The sequence below is a fragment of the Rhinoraja longicauda genome, chromosome 2, assembly GCF_053455715.1.
Source record: "Rhinoraja longicauda isolate Sanriku21f chromosome 2, sRhiLon1.1, whole genome shotgun sequence".
NCBI lineage: Eukaryota > Metazoa > Chordata > Chondrichthyes > Rajiformes > Arhynchobatidae > Rhinoraja > Rhinoraja longicauda.
The window spans coordinates 84,587,142-84,608,894 of NC_135954.1; the positions used below are offsets into that span (position 1 = coordinate 84,587,142).

The 21,753-nt window shown below is 40.2% G+C and overlaps 1 protein-coding gene across 1 annotated transcript in view; it reads left to right on the forward strand.

Annotated features, from left to right (window-relative positions):
- The first annotated feature begins 391 nt into the window (after positions 1 to 391).
- Positions 392 to 21,753, forward strand: part of ica1 (islet cell autoantigen 1) — a 92,525-nt gene continuing 71,163 nt past the window's right edge. Inside the window, exons 1-4 of the mRNA XM_078422118.1 lie at positions 392 to 631; positions 10,215 to 10,244; positions 12,862 to 13,033; positions 18,672 to 18,744. Of these exons, the coding sequence (XP_078278244.1) occupies positions 10,228 to 10,244; positions 12,862 to 13,033; positions 18,672 to 18,744 (262 nt within the window). The 5' untranslated portion in view covers positions 392 to 631; positions 10,215 to 10,227. The remainder of the gene's footprint in view (positions 632 to 10,214; positions 10,245 to 12,861; positions 13,034 to 18,671; positions 18,745 to 21,753) is intronic.

A 21,753-nucleotide genomic window follows, 5' to 3' on the forward strand; every position in this document is an offset into this window, starting at 1 on the left:
GCCACTTAAGATGCAGTATAAGATACCACATAGGATGTCACATAAGACACAGAAAGTATACCACATCTTATACTGCCACGTAAGATGCAGTATAAGATACCACATATGATGTCACATAAGATGTAGTTAGTATGAGATACCACATCGGATGCCGCATGAGATGCAGTTTTAGATATCACATAAGATGTAGTATAAGATACCACATAGGATACCATATAAGATTGCCACATATGTTTGCCACAGATGATGCCAGGCACCACATGCAGTGGGAGAGGAGACTCCGTGAGCGCTGGACTTGCGGTGGAAGGAACCCCGGCGGCGGCAGAGTTACAGGTTGCTGGAACGTCACGTGTTCGCGGGACATTGTTGACGCGCGCGTGCGTCAGGGACACACCTGGGCGGCCCAGGGAGCGCGCGGAGGCTGCAGCCGGCAGAGCCGGAGCCGGTCACCTCCTCCACCTTCACCTCCTTCTCCTTCACCTTCACCACCACCACCACCTCCTCCTCCACCTCCATCCTCCACCACCTCCATCCTCCTCTCCCTCCTCCACCTATCCCCTCCTCCTCTCTCTCCCCCCCTCCTCTCTCTCCCCCATCTCCTCCACCTCTCCACGTCGCCACCGCCAGCCAGGTAGGTGCCAATTATTCGTCCCAGCCAATTGTCATGTTGTTGCAAGGGTGGAATTTATTTAATTCGTTTTAAACATAGGGCAATTTCAAACAAAATTGCTTGTCGACTTCTCCCCTCCTCCTCCTCTTCTACGTTGACGATGGCAGCATCAGCAAGGGAAGCTCAATGAGGTATGCACTTGAATTGCGAGGCTGTAGCTGACATGTCACAGGCTTGGTGTTTTTCTTTCGTTTGACGCGTTTGACGAGTCGGTTTCCCATATGGAAAGGCAGCTGGGAAGAGTGCGGCTGAATTGTGCGTGAGCCGGTGGAGGATCCCTGGGTCTGCACGGTTGCTGTCAAGATGGCAGAAACTCGCATTTCCCCCCATACGATCTGCTGCATTATCCCTGTATTTCTGACTAGTGAGAGAGAAGAAATAATACAGCGGCGAGAATGTGTTGTCAGTGATGAAATGATGCAAAAAACAAAAAACGGCCTCATTTCTATTGAATAAAGGTCTCTATGCAAGATATTTGGAAACTTATTTTTCTCTGAAGGGGAATTTACAGTGTTAATTTTGCTTTGGTTGTCCTTCAAAAGTAACACAATAATCAATTTGTAAACAAAAAATAGCCAGACACTGAGAAGGTAGCATTTTTTAAATCAACTTGTTTATAAACATAGCTGGTAAAAAAATTTCTGCCCTGGTAATTTCAAATTGAAGGTATCTGATATTACTGTATTGGAAAAAACACCCTTTGGTACAGTGAAAAAATTACATTTCTAATCAATGTTACATGTATTCCTTACATATTATTGGCATGGACTTTTCGTGAGTTTAGTTGTGGTCAGTCTGTTGTAGCAGCTCAGTTTTTGGAAAAAAATAAACAAGCTACAATAAAAATATTAGTTTATATGTACTTTCCACCAATATTTTGGATTGTAAATTGCTGCGGCATCACCACTAGCAAATAAATGTAATTACAATTTGGAAAGTTTATGAACAGTTCATAGAGCAGTACATGGAACAGTCTGGAACAGGAACAAACATTTGCTGCATACGTACAGTGCCCTCCATAATGTTTGGGACAAAGACCCATCATTTATTTTTTTGCCTCTGTACTCCACAATTTGAGATTTGTAATAGAAAAAATAACATGGTTAAAGTGCACATTGTCAGATTTTATTAAAGGCCATTTTTATACATTTTGGTTTCACCATGTAGAAATTACAGCTGTGTTTGAACATAGTCTCAGGGCAACATAATGTTTGGGACACATGGCTTCACAGGTGTTTGGATTTGCTCAGGTGTGTTTAATTGTCTTCTTAATGCAGGTAGAAGAGAGCTCGCAGCACCTAGTCTTTCCTGGAGTCTTTCCATTACCTTTGGAAACTTTTATTGCTGTTTATCAACATGAGGACCAAAGTTGTGCCACTGAAAGTCACAGAAGCCATTATGAGACTGAGAAACAAGAACAAAACTGTTAGAGACATCAGCCAAACCTTAGGGTTACCAAAATCAACTGTTTGGAACATCATTAAGAAGAAAGAGAGCACTGGTGAGCTTACTGGCAAAAGGACTGGCACAGCTGATGACAGAAGAATTCTCTCTGCAATAAAGAAAAATCCCCAAACACCTGTCCGATAGATCAGAAACACTCTTTAGGAGTCAGGTGTGGATTTGTCAATGACCACAGTCCGCAGAAGACTTCACAAACAGAAATACAGAGGCTACGCTGCAAGATGCAAACTACTGGCTAGCTGCAAAAATAGGATGGCCAGGTTACAGTTTGCCAAGAAGTACTTAAAAGAGCAACCACAGTTCTGGAAAAAGGTCTTGTGGGCAGATGACACGAAGATTAACTTATATTAGATTGATGGCAAGAGCAAAGTATGGAGGAGAGAAGGAACTGCCCAAGATCCAAAGCATACCACCTCAACTGTGAAACACGGTGGTGGGGGTGTTATGCCTGGGCATGTGTGGCTGCTGAAGGTACTGCTGATGGTAGTAGCATAATAAATTCTGAAGTATATAGCCACATCTTATCTGCTCAAGTTCAAACAAATGCCTCAATACTCATTGGCCGGTGGTTTATTCTACAGCAATGCAATGATCCCAAACATACTGCTAAAGCAACGCATGAGTTTTTCATACCTAAAAAATGGTAAATTCTTGGGTGGCCAAGTCAATCACCCAGTCTGAACCCAATTGAGCATGCCTTTTATATGCTGAAGAGAAAACTGAAGGGGACTAGCCCCCAAAACAAGCATAAGCAAAAGATGGCTGCAATACAGGCCTGGCAGAGCATCACCAGAGAAGCACCCAGCAACTGGTGATGTCCATGAATCGCAGACTTCAAGCAGTCATTGCATGCAAAGGATATTCAACAAAATACTAAACATGACTACTTTCATTTACATGACATTGATGTGTCCCAAACATGGTGCCCTGAAATGGGGAGACTATGTATAAACACTGCTGTAATTTCTACCTGGTGAAACCAAAATGTATAAAAATGGCCTTTATTAAAATCTGACAATGTGCACTTTAACCACATGTGATTTTTGTCTATTACAAATCTCAAATTGTGGAGTACAGAGACAAATAAATAAATGATGGGTCTTTGTCCCAAACATTATGGAGGGCACTGGATGTGCCTACCTTATAGACTTTTAAATGCCCTGTGTACCTGCTACCACTGCAAGCAGTGAGTACCAGACACCTACAGTTTTGTCTAGGGATGGGGGGTGGTGGGGGCCTTTCCCCTTACATCTCCTATCAACTTTCCCCATTCAACCTTGTAGCTATGCTCTCCAGTATTTGACATTTCCATCCTGGGATAAAGTTTCTGACAGTTTACTCTAACTATGCCTCCATGATTTCTTATGCTTCAAAGAGGTATCACCTCAATTTCTGATGCTCACCTGTCCTTTTTCTCACCTATCCTTTTTCTCCAGAGATGCTGCTCCTGAGTTACTCCAGCATTTTGTGTCTATCTTTGGTATAAATAAGCATCTGGTAATCCAGGTAACAACCTGATCAAACCCCTAATGCACCTTCTCCAAAGCCTCTACATCCCTTCTGTAATAGGGTGACCAAAACTGCACACAATACCCCAGATATGACCTAACCAAAGTCCAATAAAGCTGCAAAATGACTTCCTAACTCTTGTATTGAATATCAGGACAAATGTAGCAAGCTATTTTGAAATGTTGCTATTTCATGGAGCTGCAGATTTGGTTCCCAAGAACCCTCTGTACAGAAGTGCAGTTAGGGGTTCTTACCATTAACTATATATATTCCTCTTATATTTGTTATTCCAAAGTGCAACATCTCATATTTGACTGGAATGAACTCCATCTGCCATTTCTACATCCATAACTTAATTGATCTGTATTCTTTACCAGCCTTCTTCACTGTCTGCAGCATGACCAATTTTTGTGCCATCTGCAAACTTCTGTTTTCTAAGGCAGTTCCAAAATACCACGTTACTGTAGATTCCATGCATCTTAATCTTTTGGCTCTGCATACCATGAAGGACTTTATTAAATGCTTTACCAAAATCCATGTAGACAACATCCACTGCCCCACCCTCATCGATCAACTTTATCCCCTGCTCAACAATCTCATTCATGTTTGTGAGACATGACCTGCCATGGACAAAGCCATGCTGTCTGTCCCTAATTAGCCCATTCTCTTCCAAATGTGAGTAAATCCTGTTCCTAAGAATCCTCTCCAATAACTTCCCTACCACTGCTGTGAGGCTCACTGGCCTATATTTTCCCAGATTATCCCTATTTCCCTCCTTAAACAAAATAACATTTGTTACTCTCCATCCCTGTGGCTAGAGAGGATACAAAAGATCTTTGTCAAGGCCCCAGTAATCTAACCTCTTGCCTCTCTTGATAACTCTCTCTGATTAATTTGTCTATATTTATAATGAAAACGTTAAAATAGGATGTGTAAATTTAAAGTTGACAATTTTAATCTTTGAGTGCCTTTTGTCTACTTTTATGACAGACTCTATATCTGTGTTGCATGAAAACTTGCCCTTGACTTCCTGCATGATGCCTTTCGAGGATCAATATTTTACATAGTGCATGGAAAATGCTTCTCTGCAAAATATATTTCCTGATGCTTTTCAGTTGTGCTTTTGTGTCAGTAGAAAAATCTATATTAATGTCCATAAAATGATGTTTCATGATGAATGACCAACTAACTGCCTGTTGTAATTACCAAATGTTTGCCAACAAGTACAGGTGACTGAGTAATCCAGCTGAGCATGACATATTATCATCCTCAGAGGAATATTAAAACAAAATGACATATCGCTCTGGTCTGCTCCCCAAACCTTCCCAAAAAATTAAATATACTCTCCCTTTTCTCCTTGAAGCCTGGACTTGGTCCTCACTCCAGGTGTGCCCTTGTGTCTCAGCTTAATATGGTCACCTCCTCTGTTTCTCCATATCCTTGGGGAAAACCATAGAGGTGGTTCTATGCCTCTCCGTTGTGCCTTCTCTGCTGACTCTTCCATATTGAATTGGTAATTTACTTTTTATTCTATTCATTTTGTCCACGCTTCTGTTCCATTTACCAAGACAGAGACTATACCTAAGGTAGACGATCAGAAAGTTTTTCCCATGATAGAAATATCAAATACTAAAGCACTATGCTATAAAGTGAGAGGGGCCATGTCTAAAGAAGATGTGTGGCCCATGTTATTTTACACATTGTGGTGAGTGATTGGAACACACTGCTGGAGGTGGTTATGGAAGCAGATACGGTATTGCATTTAAGAGACTTTTAGATACATGGATATGCAGGGAATGGAAGGATATGGATCATGTGCAGATAGTTAAGAGTTGGTCGTATCATCATGTTCTTCACAAATATTTTGGGCTGAAGGGCCTGTTCATATGTTCTATGATTGGAGCTGATTTCACCATCAATTTACTTTTACCTATTTACTAACTCATGTGGTGATTAAATGTGCTCTGTTAAACTATTGAAACCCTTTATTAATGTATTGATTTGGTCATTGCCCCTTTATTAATTCTAATGCTATTGCCTATTACCCCATTAATTTCTTGATTTGATAACCTGCCCATTAGTCTATTCAGTACTGCCCAGTGCTCTGTTATTAATAATATATCTGAATCCACATGGTTCAATGATTTTAGTAAGTTATGACTGTTCAATATATAATTGTGCAACATTTATAGATTTGCCATTTCTTTTTAACTGAATTTATTGATTCAAGTTTAGTTAGTATTGATTTATTAATAATTTGTTGGTTTCTTTATAATGCAGAGTTTACAAATATCCATCCATATTCATTGACAAGTGTTTTAGACTGAGATTTTCGTATATACAGTGTAAAAGTAAATTAGTAACATTCTTTGTTGAAATTTTAATTCCCCATTTTATTCTGTTGATCTTTTTTCATCTCCATGATAGTTTTTGATCACTGTTTTGGCGAGTGTATTTCGACACCATCTCTAACTGAACTTTTCAATCAAAATCATGACTCGGCACTTTCGAGTTGGCCGACTGTATTGTACGGCACAAAAACAGTTCCTTTCGCATATTGAGTCTGCACTGACTACTGAGCACTAGTTACATTTATCCCATTTTATTCTCTCCGCATTCACATCAACTCCCCTGAGATTCTACCAACTAGTTGCACATTAGAGACAACTTGCTGCGAATTAACTTACCAACCTGCATGTTTTGGGGATATATTAAGCACCAGGGCAAACCTATGTGGTTATAGGGAGAAGGTGCAAGCCCCTCACAGATATCCCTGTAACCAGCATGTCAGACTTGTGAATCAGCAACTTTACTGGTTGCACCACTGCTCTGCCTCGTTTGAATTGGCTATGTTGCTCCGTACTTCCTATTGGAAACCTGATTCACTTTAAGGACTGGGAGTCTTTAGCATTGAGCCTGCCCACGAAGTGGCACATCTGGAAACCCAACTGACTTCCAGGATGGAAGATTGTTGGCTCTGTTGGGACAGAGACAGCCTACGTGGTAATTGCTCAATTGTGGTGTGTGGAGACTGGAATGGCATGTGGGGAAATGTTTGATCTGTCAAGTGATGTTGGCTAGGTCATATTACTCAGTGCTGTCTACCTCAGTCCAAAGATATAATTTAAGGTCCTTTTTGTACATTTTGTACCATTTTTTAAATCTTTTGCTTTTGCAGGTACATATTTCCAATGAATTCTGAAATTAAAGCTTTTAACATGTGGTGTAATTTAAATTGTATGCTTCATATTTTTGAAATTATTTAAACATTTCCCTATCTTGTTTTATTAATGGCTGGATTTCAGATTTTTTTGGTAGAGTCCAGAGCACAGCAGCAATGGAATTTTCCTCTAGGAATTTGCATTCAACAAGGTTCTGCATGGTAGGTTGCTCTGGTTAGATCGCATGGGATCCAAGGAGACATAGCTGAATGGATAGAAGGAAGCAGAGGGTGATGGTGGAAGGTTGTGTTTCAGACTGGAGGCCTGTAACTATTGGTGTGCCTCAAAGTTCAGTGCTAGGCCTATTGCTGTTTGTCATCTGTATCAATGATTTGGATGAGAACGTACAAGGCATGACTAGCAAATTTGCAGATGACACAAACGTGGGTGGTATTGTAGATAGTGAAGCAGGTTGCCAAAAATTGAAGCAGCATCTTGATCGCTTGGCCAAGTGGGCTGAGTTTAATACAGAGAATGTGAGGTGTTGCATTTTGGAACGTCTTACTTGGGCAGGTCCTACACAGTGAATGGTAGGGCTCAGGATAGTGTTATAAAACAGGGATCCAGGAGTGCAGGAACATAGTTCCTTGAAAGAGGCATCACGGGTAGGCTTTTGGCATATTGAGCTTCATCAGTCAGAGTATTGAGTATAGAAGTTGGGACGTCAAGTTGCGGATGTACCAGACGTTGGTGAGGCCACATTTAGAGTATTGTGTTTAGAGTATTGGCACAATGTTATAGAAAAGATGTCAAGCTAAAAAGTGTGCAGAGAACACTTACAAGGATGTTGCCAGGACTCGAGGGCCTGAGCTATCGGGAGCGGTTGAGCAAGCTAGGACTCTATTCCTTAGCACACAGGAGGATGAGGGGTGATCTCAGAGGAGCACAAAATTATGAGAAATTATGAGATTGGGTAAACGCACAGAGTCTCTTGCCCAGAGTAGGGGAATCGAGAACCAGAGGACACAGGGTTAAGGTGACAGGAGAACGATTTAATAGGATAACCTTTTTTACACAAAAGGTGGTGGGTATATGGAACGAGCTGTGGGAGGAAGTAGTTGACGCAGGTACAATCGTAATATTTAAGAAACATTTAGACAGGTACATGGATAGGTTCAGAAGGATATGGGCCAAATGCAGGTAGGTGGGGCTAGTGTAGATAGGATATGTTAGTCGGTATGGGCCGACGAGCCTGTATGGCTCTATCAATGGTCTTGAGCACAATATTGAAAACTCTGAAGAATCACACCGATCTCCAGGATAAAATGGAAAGGAAAAAAATAAAATCAATGTGGGGAGGCTTAAGAACAGTTTCAGGCTGGGTAATACTTGACATAGATTGCTTTTCCACTGTGGTGGGATAAGATAGGAAGGGCTGGGAGAGGGATGCAAATTTTCATACCTGTTAAGTCTGGTACCAAAGCGGAATTGTAGGTAAATAAAGAACATTTTATGAAATGTTCTGTAATGGTGTCGGTCACAAAATTCAAAATTCTCCAACGTGAGTGAATTTTAATAAAATTAGCAGAAATTGAGGATTTGAAGTTCACTTTTCCCTGTCTGTAGAAACACTGGAAAAATCATACCTTTGCCATTCAGGGTCTCAACCTTTCATATTACAGTTGCACATTGGTTAGGCCGCACTTGGTGAATCCTGGGCTATTCTGGACTCTACAGTAGAAAGGATGTGTTTAAGCTAGAAAGGGTGCAGGAAAGATTCACAGTGATATTGCCTAGATTGGAGTGCTTGTGTTATCAGGTATGAGAAAGGCTGGGTGTGAACGAGGCTGGAAGTTTATTTAATAGATGTTTACACAATTACGTAAGACATAGGGCAGATAGCCAGAGTTTGTTTCCCTTGGTAGGTCAAAAACTAGAGGCACAGGTTTAATATGAGAGGGAGGAGATTTAAAAGAGGATTTTAGGGGTAAATTGTCCACACAAAGCAAAGCATAGAGGGATACAAACATAATACAGGCAAATGAGATCAGCATGATGATTGACATAGATGAGGTGGGCAGAGCGGGCTGTTTCTATGCTATGAAATTCTGACAAAAGAGAAAGCTCTTTTTACAGAAAAATGTTGATCTAATTAGGATTCATAAAAGCTATGCCAATGTTTATATGTTGAATGTAGATATTTTTAACATGCCAAGAGTATGAGATTAGATGTACACATTCAGCAATAAATCCCAGTAAGGAACTTGGAAGAAACTGATGTGCTGGAGCATAATGAGACTGCGGAATTGGAATTTGCTTTGTGGGTGTTTGAGGCAAAGAGCATGGATGCTTTCAAAGGAAGCTAAATAAGTTCATGAATGATTAAAAAGAAACTTAAATTTAAAGATAAAATGGTGAGACAGGGAAAATATAGTGCATAAGCTTCAGAATTTGGCTGCGTGTCTTACTTCAGTGCTTTGGTTATTGTGGGTGGTATGGTACTTCAAAGGTTCAAAGGTCTTTTATTATCACGTGTATCAATTAAGGTACAGTGATATGCGAATTACCATACAGCTATACTAAAAAAGACACAACTACATAAAACATAAACATCCACCACAGTGGATTCCCCGCATTCCTCACTGGGATGGAAGGCAATAAAGTCTAATCTTCTTCCCTCATTTTTGTCCCGCGGTCGGGGCAGTCAAACCAACGGTTGGAGTGGTCAAAGCCCCCGCGTCGGGGCGGTCGAAGCTCCTGCGGCTTGGAGTTCCCGATGTTGGTCTCTGACCAGATAGCGCGGGCTCCACGATGTTAACGTTCGCAGGGTCCCGCGGTGGAGCTCGGAGGTCGATCCCCGGCAAAGGGATCGCAAGCCCCGCGATGTTAAATTCCCACAGCTCCCGCGGTGGAGCTCTCGAACTCGGTCTCCAGCAAAGGCCACCAACTCCTCGATACGGTATGGAAAAATATTGCATCTCCGTTGAGGTAAGAGGTTAGAAAAAGATTCCCCCAACCCCCTCCCCCACCGCCCACATAAAACAAGCTAAATAACACTAAAACGTACATTTAACACATACTAAAAAAACAACAAAAAAGAAAGGGACTGACACACTGTTGGTGAGGCAGCCATTGCTGGTGCCATCTGGTAGAAAGACTCCTACTGTTGCTGATACCTTTATAGTCATTTAACTTGTAGCAACCTTTAAAAAATGTGAAATAATTAATGTTGAAACATAAAAGCATGATTAACTGTAAGAAAGTCAAATGGTTCCAGGTTTTTACTTTAATCTCTTTCATATTTAAAATAGAAATATAATTTGTTTTGGAAATATTTGCTTATTTCCGCAAGTAAAACTGTACAATTCTGAACATTTAATATTAAAATTAAAATTTCACATCTATTTCAGGTTGTGATGAAACATGGACCATCCAAACTAGTAAGTTTTGCTATTTATTGCAATGTCTGAAAAATGTTATGAAAACACTACAGGTCCTCCCCAAGTTATTACAGGGTTGTGTTCCTGAGAACTGTTCATTATTTGAACTGTTCACAAACCAGAAATACAAATGTGGACATACCAGAGGCAACGTTTAGTTAAACCAGGGCATTTAACTCATTCATTCAGATAATGCCCTGAACTGAGTTCCCACACAAGATACCGGTTGCCATGTACCAACTGGGAAATCCATTCCCCTGGTCATCCAAATGTTTGCTTTGTGATGCATGATTATGCTTATGTTGGACATTTGTAATCTGGGGAGGACGTAGTCAGAGAAGGGGATCATAGAAGAATGGAAATTACCAACACCACAGAACCAGAAATGAAAAACATTGGATTAGTGTCCATTTTCATCACCTTTTTCATCACTTCCAAAGGCCAGGCTTCAAGGTAGTAGCTGAGAAAAGCAATTTGAAGATGCATTACAAGCACAATTTTGTTTTAAAATGAGTGGTGTGATCAATTATGTAACTTTATTTATGACATTTCCTTGCATATATCAAAATTAATTGAATTTGCAATGGTCATTCTAAATAGACGCGGCGCCTTTGCATCAATTTATTGGATTTGTTTTATTTTGGAATCCACCCAATTTTTACTTTAAAAAAAATGTAAATAAGGTGAGAATTAGGCAGTTCCCGTTGTCAGTGCACAATTGGTGAGGATGGAATTCACCCCAATTAACTGTTCTATTTGTCAGTAAATCAATTTCCTCCTAGAATCTTCAATAATTTGGAGTAGCCGACCTGAGGAGCTGTATGGGTTATTCTTACCTCCATTTATTGTGTTCTTTTATTATTATTATTATTGTTGATCAGAGCCTTTGAAATGGCTCTGTCCATGTCCAGTAACATTGCAATAGCAATTTTTTTTATATTTCCCTTGGTGATACAAATTGGACAAGTCTGAAGAATGATGGGTACATTAGCAAATTTACTAAGTTTAGAGATTACTGCTCCTGACGATTTATTAGGATAAGGCACGTAATAGTAGGATCCAGCAGCTTAATCTGATCACATGAATCCATGTAGGTTTAATGTTGGTTTAACCATGTTAGTTTTTAATCATATTACTGGGATGTTTGCTTCTCCAATGTAGATTTCAATTGAAAGGGAGTAAGATTATTGTGGAAAATGACACTCACTAACACTCACTTTTTACCTTGAAGCTACAGTTAAAATGACTGCTTATTTTTTAATCTAAAGCATAAAACCGAAAGACCTCTTTCTTGACCTGAGGGGATATATTGATGCTGAGAATTTAGTCTGTCAAGTCTACTGCCATTTATGGCTCTCAAGTGGAACATGCACTCAATAAATAAACTTTTAGATAAAGTACATTTTCCAAAGGAACTCCAGGTTCCTTTGGTTCCTGTTTAAGAACACTTCAGGTTTTCTGGATCTGCCGAGAAAAGATAAAGGTGCTGTTTTTTTAATCAGCAAATACAGACTGCCAACATAAAATGAAATATTTAATGTGCATACATGACCACCTCAATTTGCAAATATTCTGTTCCCTGGTGGCATTCTGTATAAATACATGTCTTCCAATTTCTTCAATTGCTATCTTTGGTCACAATTTTAAATTTTAACATCCTTCTTCCAGAGGTGGTGATTTTCCCTTCTCCTGTCTTGTTTTATCTGATCCTCTCAGAATTGAAGGAATTCTTAAAACTATTGAGATACAAGTTTGCAGGTGGTGAAATCTTCAGCAAAAAACGAGACTGTGGGAGGAACACTGGTTCCCAAAGCTATTCTTGGCTTGCTCTAATCCAGTGAAAATTGTGCTGATATTTGTCATTTCCTCCTATTACGGATGGTTGACCTAATTATTTTGACTTTTCTGCTATACCATCATTGGTTTAATATCTCTTCTATAATGGGATAACTCCCACTGCCTTCAATATATTCCCTGCAGTTTGACTTTAGCCGTGTATCTATGTAACCAGATTTTGTCATGTTGCATTCTTGAGATCCTATGGTGTACTGGGTTTCAAAAATGGCTTTCTGCTGCGAAAGCATTCAAGAAATGGTATGTACACAATATCTGCTTTTCTGTATCCTTCACTATCATGTCATTGATTATGTACTTCTGTTTATTGTTTTACTTTCCAAATTACTTTCCTCAGTTACTGGTAGACACAAAATGCTGGAGTAACTCAGCAGGTCAGGCAGCATCTCGGGAGAGAAGGAATGGGTGACGTTTCGGGTCGAAACCCATTCTCCTCAGTTACTGCAATTGTCACCAGTCTGCTTCCTAGGTGTTAAAACTTCCGGAAGTTTTCTGTTGTTCTTTAAGCTATGTGACAAGACGTAATGTTGTGTTATCACCATATTAGTTTGAAATTTGAAGTACTCAAAGTGATCAATTTATATCACAAAGATGTACCTAATCGTTGTTCAATTTGAGCACCCGTCATTGTTAGAGCTGCTCCTATGCACATCCTCGTCAGAATAGCTTGACATTTATCCAGGTTAGTGCAAGAAACTGGCATAGCAATGAGATATTTAAGATGAAATGTACTTTGAGTAACCCAGGTTGTTTCACTTATTAGTGGATATGCTCGAGAACTTTACAGTCGATATGTCCGGGACCAGGACAGTTCGGTTGTGAACAAAATGCAACAGAGATACTGGAAAACAAAGCAAACCCTTATCAAGGTCACTGGGAAGAAAGAAGATGCACATGTTGTGGCATCAGATGCAGACCTGGATGCTAAATTGGAGGTATGTAAAAAGCTTCAGAATTTTTTGAATACATCTAAATGCGTTCATTATGAATTAAGTTTGCTTTGACCAATTTGTTAAAATCACTTTATTTTTCAAACTGCTCAACAAAAATTGTATTTTTATGAAGTGTCATTTAAAATCCCAATATATAGCACTGAATGTAAGAGAATAAATACCAAGTCAAAGATGGTGAGTTTGGGAGTGGCCAATAGTTTGGTCAAAAAATATGTTTTGAAAAGTTGTGAAACAAATTTGGCTTGAGGGGGAAGATTGAGAGAGCAACGACAGCTGAAGGTTGTGTGATGGAGGAGGGATGGTTGTGATTACACTGGAGTCAGGAAAAACTAAGATTGAGATGGGGAATACAAGACTTGGGGATTTGAAGATGCAGGACAGAGCAAAACTATACAAATAATTGAGAAGGACCAGGACTTGCAAAGTTTTATAATTTAGGAAAATTAAATCAATATAGGTTGTCAAGAACTGGAGTGTTGTGATGTTTTAAAATGTAGTTGGTGAATAACAAGGAGAGTATTGCCTTAATAAAGCCACCGATAAAATATTTGTAATTGAGAGACAAAGGAGGAGTGGTATTGGGTTACATAGGGGAGTTATTGAATGCCTTCCAGTTGGATTTCTTGGTGGAGCAGATGTTTTGAACAAGATTGAACAAAGGATTTTATTTTTGGATGACCCTATTGGATATGAATAGAGTTGATTTCAAATCTCTAATTCACATTAATGGAGTGGAAGGATTCTCAATAATGCTGACTGGCATCTGTCGGGACCTACAGATGGTCAGATAAACCACGCCTGTTTTGGGGGAGTACTCTCCTTATGTTACATCCATTTGGAAACCCCACAACCTTTCTCATGGCATGCTGGGAAACATTGGCTAAGGTCTGTCGCAGTTTTACTGCTGAAGAAATTTTTGAAATAAATTTGTTTCTCAGAATCCCATAATAATATCAGGCCCTATCCTCTTCAAACAAAAAATGTTTTTCATTACTACAGCCAGTAATCTTCAGGCCACCTAATACTAAATCATTCAAAATCTGGCATGTTGCATTGGTATGTTAGTTTATCACAGGAAACTTTATCTGTTCCATTTAATTAATGCTGGAGCCTCAATGGTTCCACTCTTTGTGCTGACAGAAGGCAGGCAGAAGGCTCTGCACTTTGATATTTAAACGTTAAAATTACTTTTTACACTCGAGGGGATGAAATTTAAAGCAAGGATGCAAAGTTTATTATGTTGGCTGAAGATCATCTTTTCTATGTTTCTGATGTTCTTGGAGGAAGTAAGAACATGTGCAACTCTCTACCAATCATCAAATGTGATGATGCAAAACTGGGGGACGTTAGATAATGGGTCTAAGCTCTTTTACAGGGAGGAATGATGTTATTGATCAAATAGGCCTACCTTTCTGAAAAGATTTTGCTGTGCTGTATGATACTAAATTTTCCTGTAAAACCAACAAAGGCTGTGGAGGCAGGACCAGGAATCTCCATAACAACCCAAAATCCTTAACAGAGATAGCTGGTGATTTTAACATCCTGTTTGCTTTGATGCTCTGCTCAGGTGGTAATGAAGTGGAGTCTAGCTGGAGATCTGTGAGACCTGTCATGCTCGGTCGGCCCAGTTCCTTAAAACCCAGCTGATGTCAGACCTGGCATGAGGGACCCAGACAGGCCCACCAGCTGATGTTCTGTGTTAGGCTTGAGTACTGTGCTGTGGGCATACATCTGCAATACTGGAGCATAGCCAATAACAATGTAACATTGTTGAACAGTGCTGGTGGGAATGGATCTGTTACCTTTGCATGGGTATAACACTGATGGATGCAGATTTGCCATATTATAATATGAGTACATTACCAGTTGGTATAGGTCTGTCCCTATATAATCCTGAGTACAGTATTGGTCCCTCACTGGTGCAAACCACAGTTTCAAACAGCTTTTGTTCAGAGATGGTACAGGAACAATGGGTTATAAGATTTGTTAAATTCATTCACTGCGTCAGATTTTATTATTGTTAGAGGCAGGCATGTACTTGTGAATTGGAGGAAATGTGTTCGGCTTCCTGTCTTAGGGGATGAGAAATGTTTCCCCTTTGAGATGATACTGGTGCTTTCCATAGTGTCACACCACCAGGATGCTAATTGTTGTAGCGCCCTAGAGTGTGAACACTATCAAGTACGTAGCTGCCTGCACTTTAAAACATGGCATCAGTCTGGGCTGCACATTGCTACACCAGGAAGCTGGTGTACCACAGCAATAAAATAGTAATCTCATTGCTGATGTGTGTCCACAAACCCTTCCATATTCACTGGAAGGGTAAATGAACCGATGTTAGTGTCCTATCCCGAGTCAACATCACCAGTATTGAGGCTATAGTTCCATTCAGTCCGATATGTTAGGCCATGCTGTTTGCATACTCCTGAAACCCACTCCATTCTGAGCTCATCCTGGGAAGAGATCACCTGGTGGACAAGAGGAAAAGATTCCAGGATGTGCTCAAAACCTCCTGGAAATACCTCTCGTTGTACTTGTACAATGACAATAAAGATATTGTATTGTATTGAAAGAAGTGCAATATCCTCACTGATTTATGGGAATCTCTGGCCTGTAACCACTCAAAATGGAGTAGGAGCATACCAGGATGGAGCTGATAACTGTATCCATGTGTCAAAAGCATGCAGTTGCCCAGCATTAATGGAGGAAAGAACAAGTTACCTCACAAAATAATGTGCACATCAGGAATTGCTTTTGTTTCTCTTAAACATTTTGCTTCTTCTCTAAACTGCTTTGTTAATTGCAATTGCATTTCATCTAAGAGCATTTATTTTTAAATCAGCATGTACCAGAATAATGGTGCTTTTAAAATAGAGGTTGGGGATCTTAACACTTCAGTAAAGAATACAGAATTGAAGATTAGTATATGTTTCCTTTATCATTGTTACTTTTTTGCATATCTTTCATTCATTTGTTCTATATCTCTCTCTATCACCATCTATATCTCTCGTTTCCCTTTCCCCTGACTCTCAGTCTGAAGAAGGATCTCAACCCGAAACGTCACATATTACTTTTCTCCAGAGATGCTGTCTGACCCGCTGGGTTACTCCAGCTTTTTGTGTCTATCTTTGGTTTACGCCAACATCTGCAGTTCCTTCCTACACGTTATTTATTTAAAAATTACTTCCAGCCTGTGACCTCCAGGTGGCGATCATGTAGCATCTTTTTCCCCCATCCATCGCCAAACTCTGCTTGAAGGCCTTCATTCAGCCACATGGAACGCAGCTTAATTCCATTGTTAAAATTTCATCTTTGCTGGCCACAAAATCAACCCTCATTGGTGTTAGTTATCAAGTTCTTAATTTGTATAACGAAGCAGCACCTCTTGTATTTATTACAACCCACTTATTGAGGCCATTATACTTCTTTCTGCACGATAGCAATCTCATCTAATTTTGTAATTTTTTAATTAAATCATCCTCTAATACAAAATTTGACTCTGACACCCAAGGAATATTTTTTTTTTTAATTGACAGTGTCACATATAGAAGTTTTTATTGTTTTAGTTTTAGAGATTCAGAGTGGAAACAGACCCTCAACCTACCGAGTCCGCACCGACCAGTGATTCCCACAGATTAAGACTATCCTACACACACTAGGAACAATTTACACTTATACCAAGCCAATTAACCTACAAATCTGTACGTCTTTGGAGTGTGGGAGGAAACTGAAAGAACTCGGAGAAATCCCATGCGGTCACGGGGAGAACATACAAACTCCATATGGACAGCACCCGTAGTCGGGATCGAACCCGGGTCTCCGGCGCTGCATTCGCTGTGAGGCAGCAACTCTACCGCTACACCATCATGCCACCCTGGAATTAACTACAAAAAAATGCTAAGTATTAAATTAAGGTAGCAGTGTGATATTCAGCCATGTAGTAAATTACTTAAGTGCAAATGCAGACACAAACATTATTAATATATTATCTTTGTCTTTATTCTTAACAGGTAAAAAATACTATTTCCTTTAGTTCACTCAGTTTGTGGAGTGACCAGGGTTTTTCCATTGGTCAGGGTCACATGGGAGAGGTGCATGTTTGGGGCCCTTGTAGAACCCCGGAACCTGCCAGTGCACATTGCTCTCCAGGAGCAGTGGCCTGCTCAGGCAGGCTCTCGAAGTAATACTGAAGGAAATGTGTGTGGCAAGAACACAACAAAAAGGAGCAGGAATTGGCCACCATGCCCATAAAACATGCTCTGCCATTCAATGTCATTGTGGCTGATCTACCCCAGGCCCCCACTCATCGTCTGTGCCAGTTCCCCATAGGCCCTGTTTCCTGAACTTTGTGGTAGTGGAAGGTTATTCTTTGGATTGGAGACCTGTGACCAGCAGTGTGCCACAGATTAACTATTTGGATAAAGTTACTCTTTAAAGTTGGATCTAGATTAACTATTTGGATAAGAATGTGTAAGAAAATAACTGCAGATGCTGGTACAAATCGAAGGTATTTATTCAGAAAATGCTGGAGTAACTCAGCAGGTCAGGCAGCATCTCGGGAGAGAAGGAATGGGTGACGTTTCGGGTCAAGACCCTTCTTCAGACTGAACTTTGTGGTAGTGGAAGGTTAGTCTGAAGAAGGGTCTCGACCCGAAACGTCACCCATTCCTTTTCTCCTGAGATGCTGCCTGACCTGCTGAGTTACTCCAGCATTTTCTGAATAAATACCTTGGATAAGAATGTCGTTAGCATAATTAGTAAGTTGGCAGAAGATATCAAAATCAGTGTTATAGCAGACAGTGAAGAATGTTATTTAAGAGGAAAAGGATCTGGATCAAGTAGAGGGATGTAGATATTATGAAGGCAGAGGAGATTAGGTTAACTTGGCATTGTGTTTGACACGAACATTATGGGCCAAAGGGCCTATTCCTGTGCTGTACTGTTCTATGTTTAATTAGGAACATATTTGTTGTGCTATAGTGCCGATGAAATTAAAAACATTAAACCAAATCTAAAATCAATAACTTGTTCTCATTGCACAGCTTGCTGCTTAACCTGCGAAGAATTTCCAGCATTTTCTAGTTACAATCCAGCCATAATGACTTAAATATTTTTGTTAATTACAGCCAGCCAGGGCAATGATTGAATTATTTTCTCCTCCCATTTATTAAAATGGAAATTGATATCTATGCTAAACCTTTTGCATATTTGGATATACCATTAGACTCCACCACATATATCCAGGTATCTCATTTGGGCTGTAAGATCTATCCCAATGTTGACTGCATGTTTGATTTGAGAGGTTCCTCACCAGAACGTTTACAGACTTCTGTGTAGAGAGTCTTCAGTCACATTGGGGCTTTCGGTTTGATGCTAATGTGAAGGGCCGAATGGCCTACTCCTGCACCTATTTTCTATTTTCTATGTTTCTATGTGATGGTGGATGTATAACATGTTTTTTGTCATTCTTCTGCTGAACAATGATGTTAACTTTATTTTGATACTTGGCTGCCTTTATGGGTGTTTAAAGTTATTTTTCCCCCAAAGACCCACCAAAAGCATTGAACTTTTTCATCAGTATTTGCAATTACTTTAGTTTTGCTTTTTTCATTCTGTTTAGGTATTCCATTCCATTCAAAGAACCTGTATGGAACTTCTGAAGGTCATCGAACAGTATCAGAAACGGATTTGTTGTATGTATTTAATGCATGCAATTTAACTGAATCTTTTAACAACGTGCTTGTTAGTCTTGCTAATATTGGAATCGTAGAGTAATATAGCGTGGAAATCCAAATTGTCCATGCCAACCAAGATGCCCATCTAAGATGGTTCCATTTGCCTGTGATTGGTCCATATCCCTTGGCTCTTCCTCTCTGTGTACCTGTCCAAATGTATTTTAAATGGTGTTACAGTACCTACCTCAAACACTTTCTCTGGCAGCTTGTTCCATATATATATATACATATATATATTTATATATTAAATATATATATATTTATATATTAAATTGCCCTCCGATTGTTGACTCCCCTTCCCTGAGAAAAGGACTGCAAATTCCCTTTATCCATGTTCCTCATGGATTTTATGCACCTCTGTAAGTTCACCCCTTAGTCTGTTATGCTCCAGGGAACAATGACCCAGCCAAATTTTCATTATAACTCAAATGCTTGAGTGCTGGCAAAATACTCTTAAATCTTATTTGCACGCTTTCCAGCTTTTACTATCTTGTCATTAGATGTAGAATTGAATTTTGCAAAGAAAGCTTTCAAAAATGTTTGTAAGTCAGTTTTTATAAGTGTAATTCAATAAAACCAGTAGTTTAGAAACCAACCTCATTGGGAACAAAAGCTCAATAAGTCCAGGGAGTTTTACAGTTTTCGCAGGTCATAGCTGAGCTGTACATCAGCTCCTGTTTTGTGCAGGTTTTATCTGTGGCAAACTTTGTATGAAGTTGCTGCTTGATTTGCTAAAGCCCTTGGCTTTCTTCACAAGGTTGGGGGCATCAAATGTGGGAAGTCAGTTCCTGGCACAGTTCCTCCCAGCAAGACTTGGCCAGCATTTGTGATGATGGAATATTGAATGATCCTCATTGCAGCAAGGGAAGCATGGGGCCACTCAAAGGGACAGAAGTGCCTTGTGAACTGAATCTTTTTTTAATTAATGAAATCTGCTGACACTGAGATTTGTGAAAAATTTCAAACTAAGGTGATTGGGGGGAAAATAGATTATTACTGAGAAATCATTCTCTTGCATTTTGAGGCATTCCCTGCAGTCATGCAGCAGGTGCACAGGCCAAGTTCAATTGTTTGTTTATTGTCACGTGTACCAAGGCACAGTGAAATACCTTTTATGCATATAACGTTTTTTGCATCAAGACTATCATCACACATTAGCACAATCCACCAGTTATTACAGAATGTACAGAACAACACACTGAGTCTGTCTGCAACAAGCACTATTATGCACCATTTTACAGTCCCAGCTGCAGCTGCCTGCAAAGACCCATTGCAGCTGTCGCCACCATTCTGGTCATCTCGCAAACTGTCATCCATCTCCTTGCACGGCCCTCTTCAGCCAAATTTGAGGGTGGGGAAGATGATCCCCCCCTCCCCCCCCCCCCCCATCCCGGGTTCTTCTTACCATCGTCATTTGCCAGCGTCCCCCGCCGTCTCCCTCCATCCTCCTCCCTGCAGGTTCCTCCCAGTTCTGCGGCGGGCGGCAAGAAGGGCTTGTTGTTGGTATGGGACACGGCTCGCGGAGATTGCTTGACCAAAGGAGCATGCACTTTGAACTACCACTTTACCTGCTGCTACCACTTCCTCTGGCAGTTTGTTCTGTTTATGCTGCACTGTCTATGTGAAGAAGTTTCCCCTCGTATCTCTATTAAATCCTTGTCCTCTGACATTAAACCTATGACATCTGTTTTTTCTCTCTTACCCTGGTTAAGAGGCTATGGCCATACACCTTATCTACATACTCCTCTTGGTTTTATACATAGCTATAAGGTATCTCCTCAGCCTCTTACGCTCCAGTAACTTTGTCGTAAATCTGTTTTGCACTTTAATGACATCCTTCCTATTACAGGGTGACCAGAACTGTACACACAGCACCAATGTGGCCTTAGCGATTTGTAATTCATGTTAATTAATTATAGGAGAAGTAGGCCATTCGGACCATTGAGTCTACTCCGCCATTCAATCATGGCTGATCTATCTTTCCCTCTCAAGCCCATTCTCCTGCCTTCTCCCTATAACCCTTGATGCCCTTACTAATCAAATATCTGTCCATATCCACCTTAATCTCCTAACCAATGACTTGGCCTCCACAGCCGTCTATGGCCCTGAGTTCCACAGATTCACCACCTTCTGACTAAATATATTTCTCATCATTTCCTTTCTAAAGGTATGTTCTTTCATTCTGAGGCTATATCCTCTGGTTCTAGACTCTCCAGCTATTGGAAACATCCGTTCCACATTCTCTGTATTCCGGACTTTCACTATTTGGTAATGCGGTAACATGACATCCCAGCTGCTGTAATCATTACTCTGACTAATAAAGACAAGTGAGCCAAATGTTGCCTTCACTATCCTGTCAATCTATGTTGCCACCTTCTTACAACTATGTGCCTTTATTCCTTGATCTCCATGCCTTGGATATGGTTGATATTTAGAAAGTTGAAATTCCCCACTAATACAACCCTATCAATCTTGTATCGATCTGTGTTACTCCCACCGACTATTGAGTTCTATAGTGCAATCCCATCAAAGCGATCAATCCCTTATTTCTCAATTCTATCCATTTGGCCTCACTGGATGATACCCCTTTCGAAGTACCATCATGATGTTCTCTCAAATCAAAATCGCAATTCCACTTCCTCGCTTACCTCAAATTCTGTTCCTGCTGTGGCATTTGTACCCTGGATCAATGAGCTGCCATTTCTGTCTCTCCCTCTGCCACATTTCTGTGATTGCTATGATATCCCACTTCCATGCTTCTTGAGTAGTGTTTGGTCAAGTTTATTATATATGGACGCACGATAGGCTACAGGTACAATGAAAATAGTGTTTGCAGCAGCATCACAGGCATATAGACTCATACAGCACACGAAGCACAGATTATTCATGAATTATTCACATTTAAACACAAATTCGACAAGAAAGAAGATTGTGCAAATCACAATGTATGGACAAAACAAGTCCTCT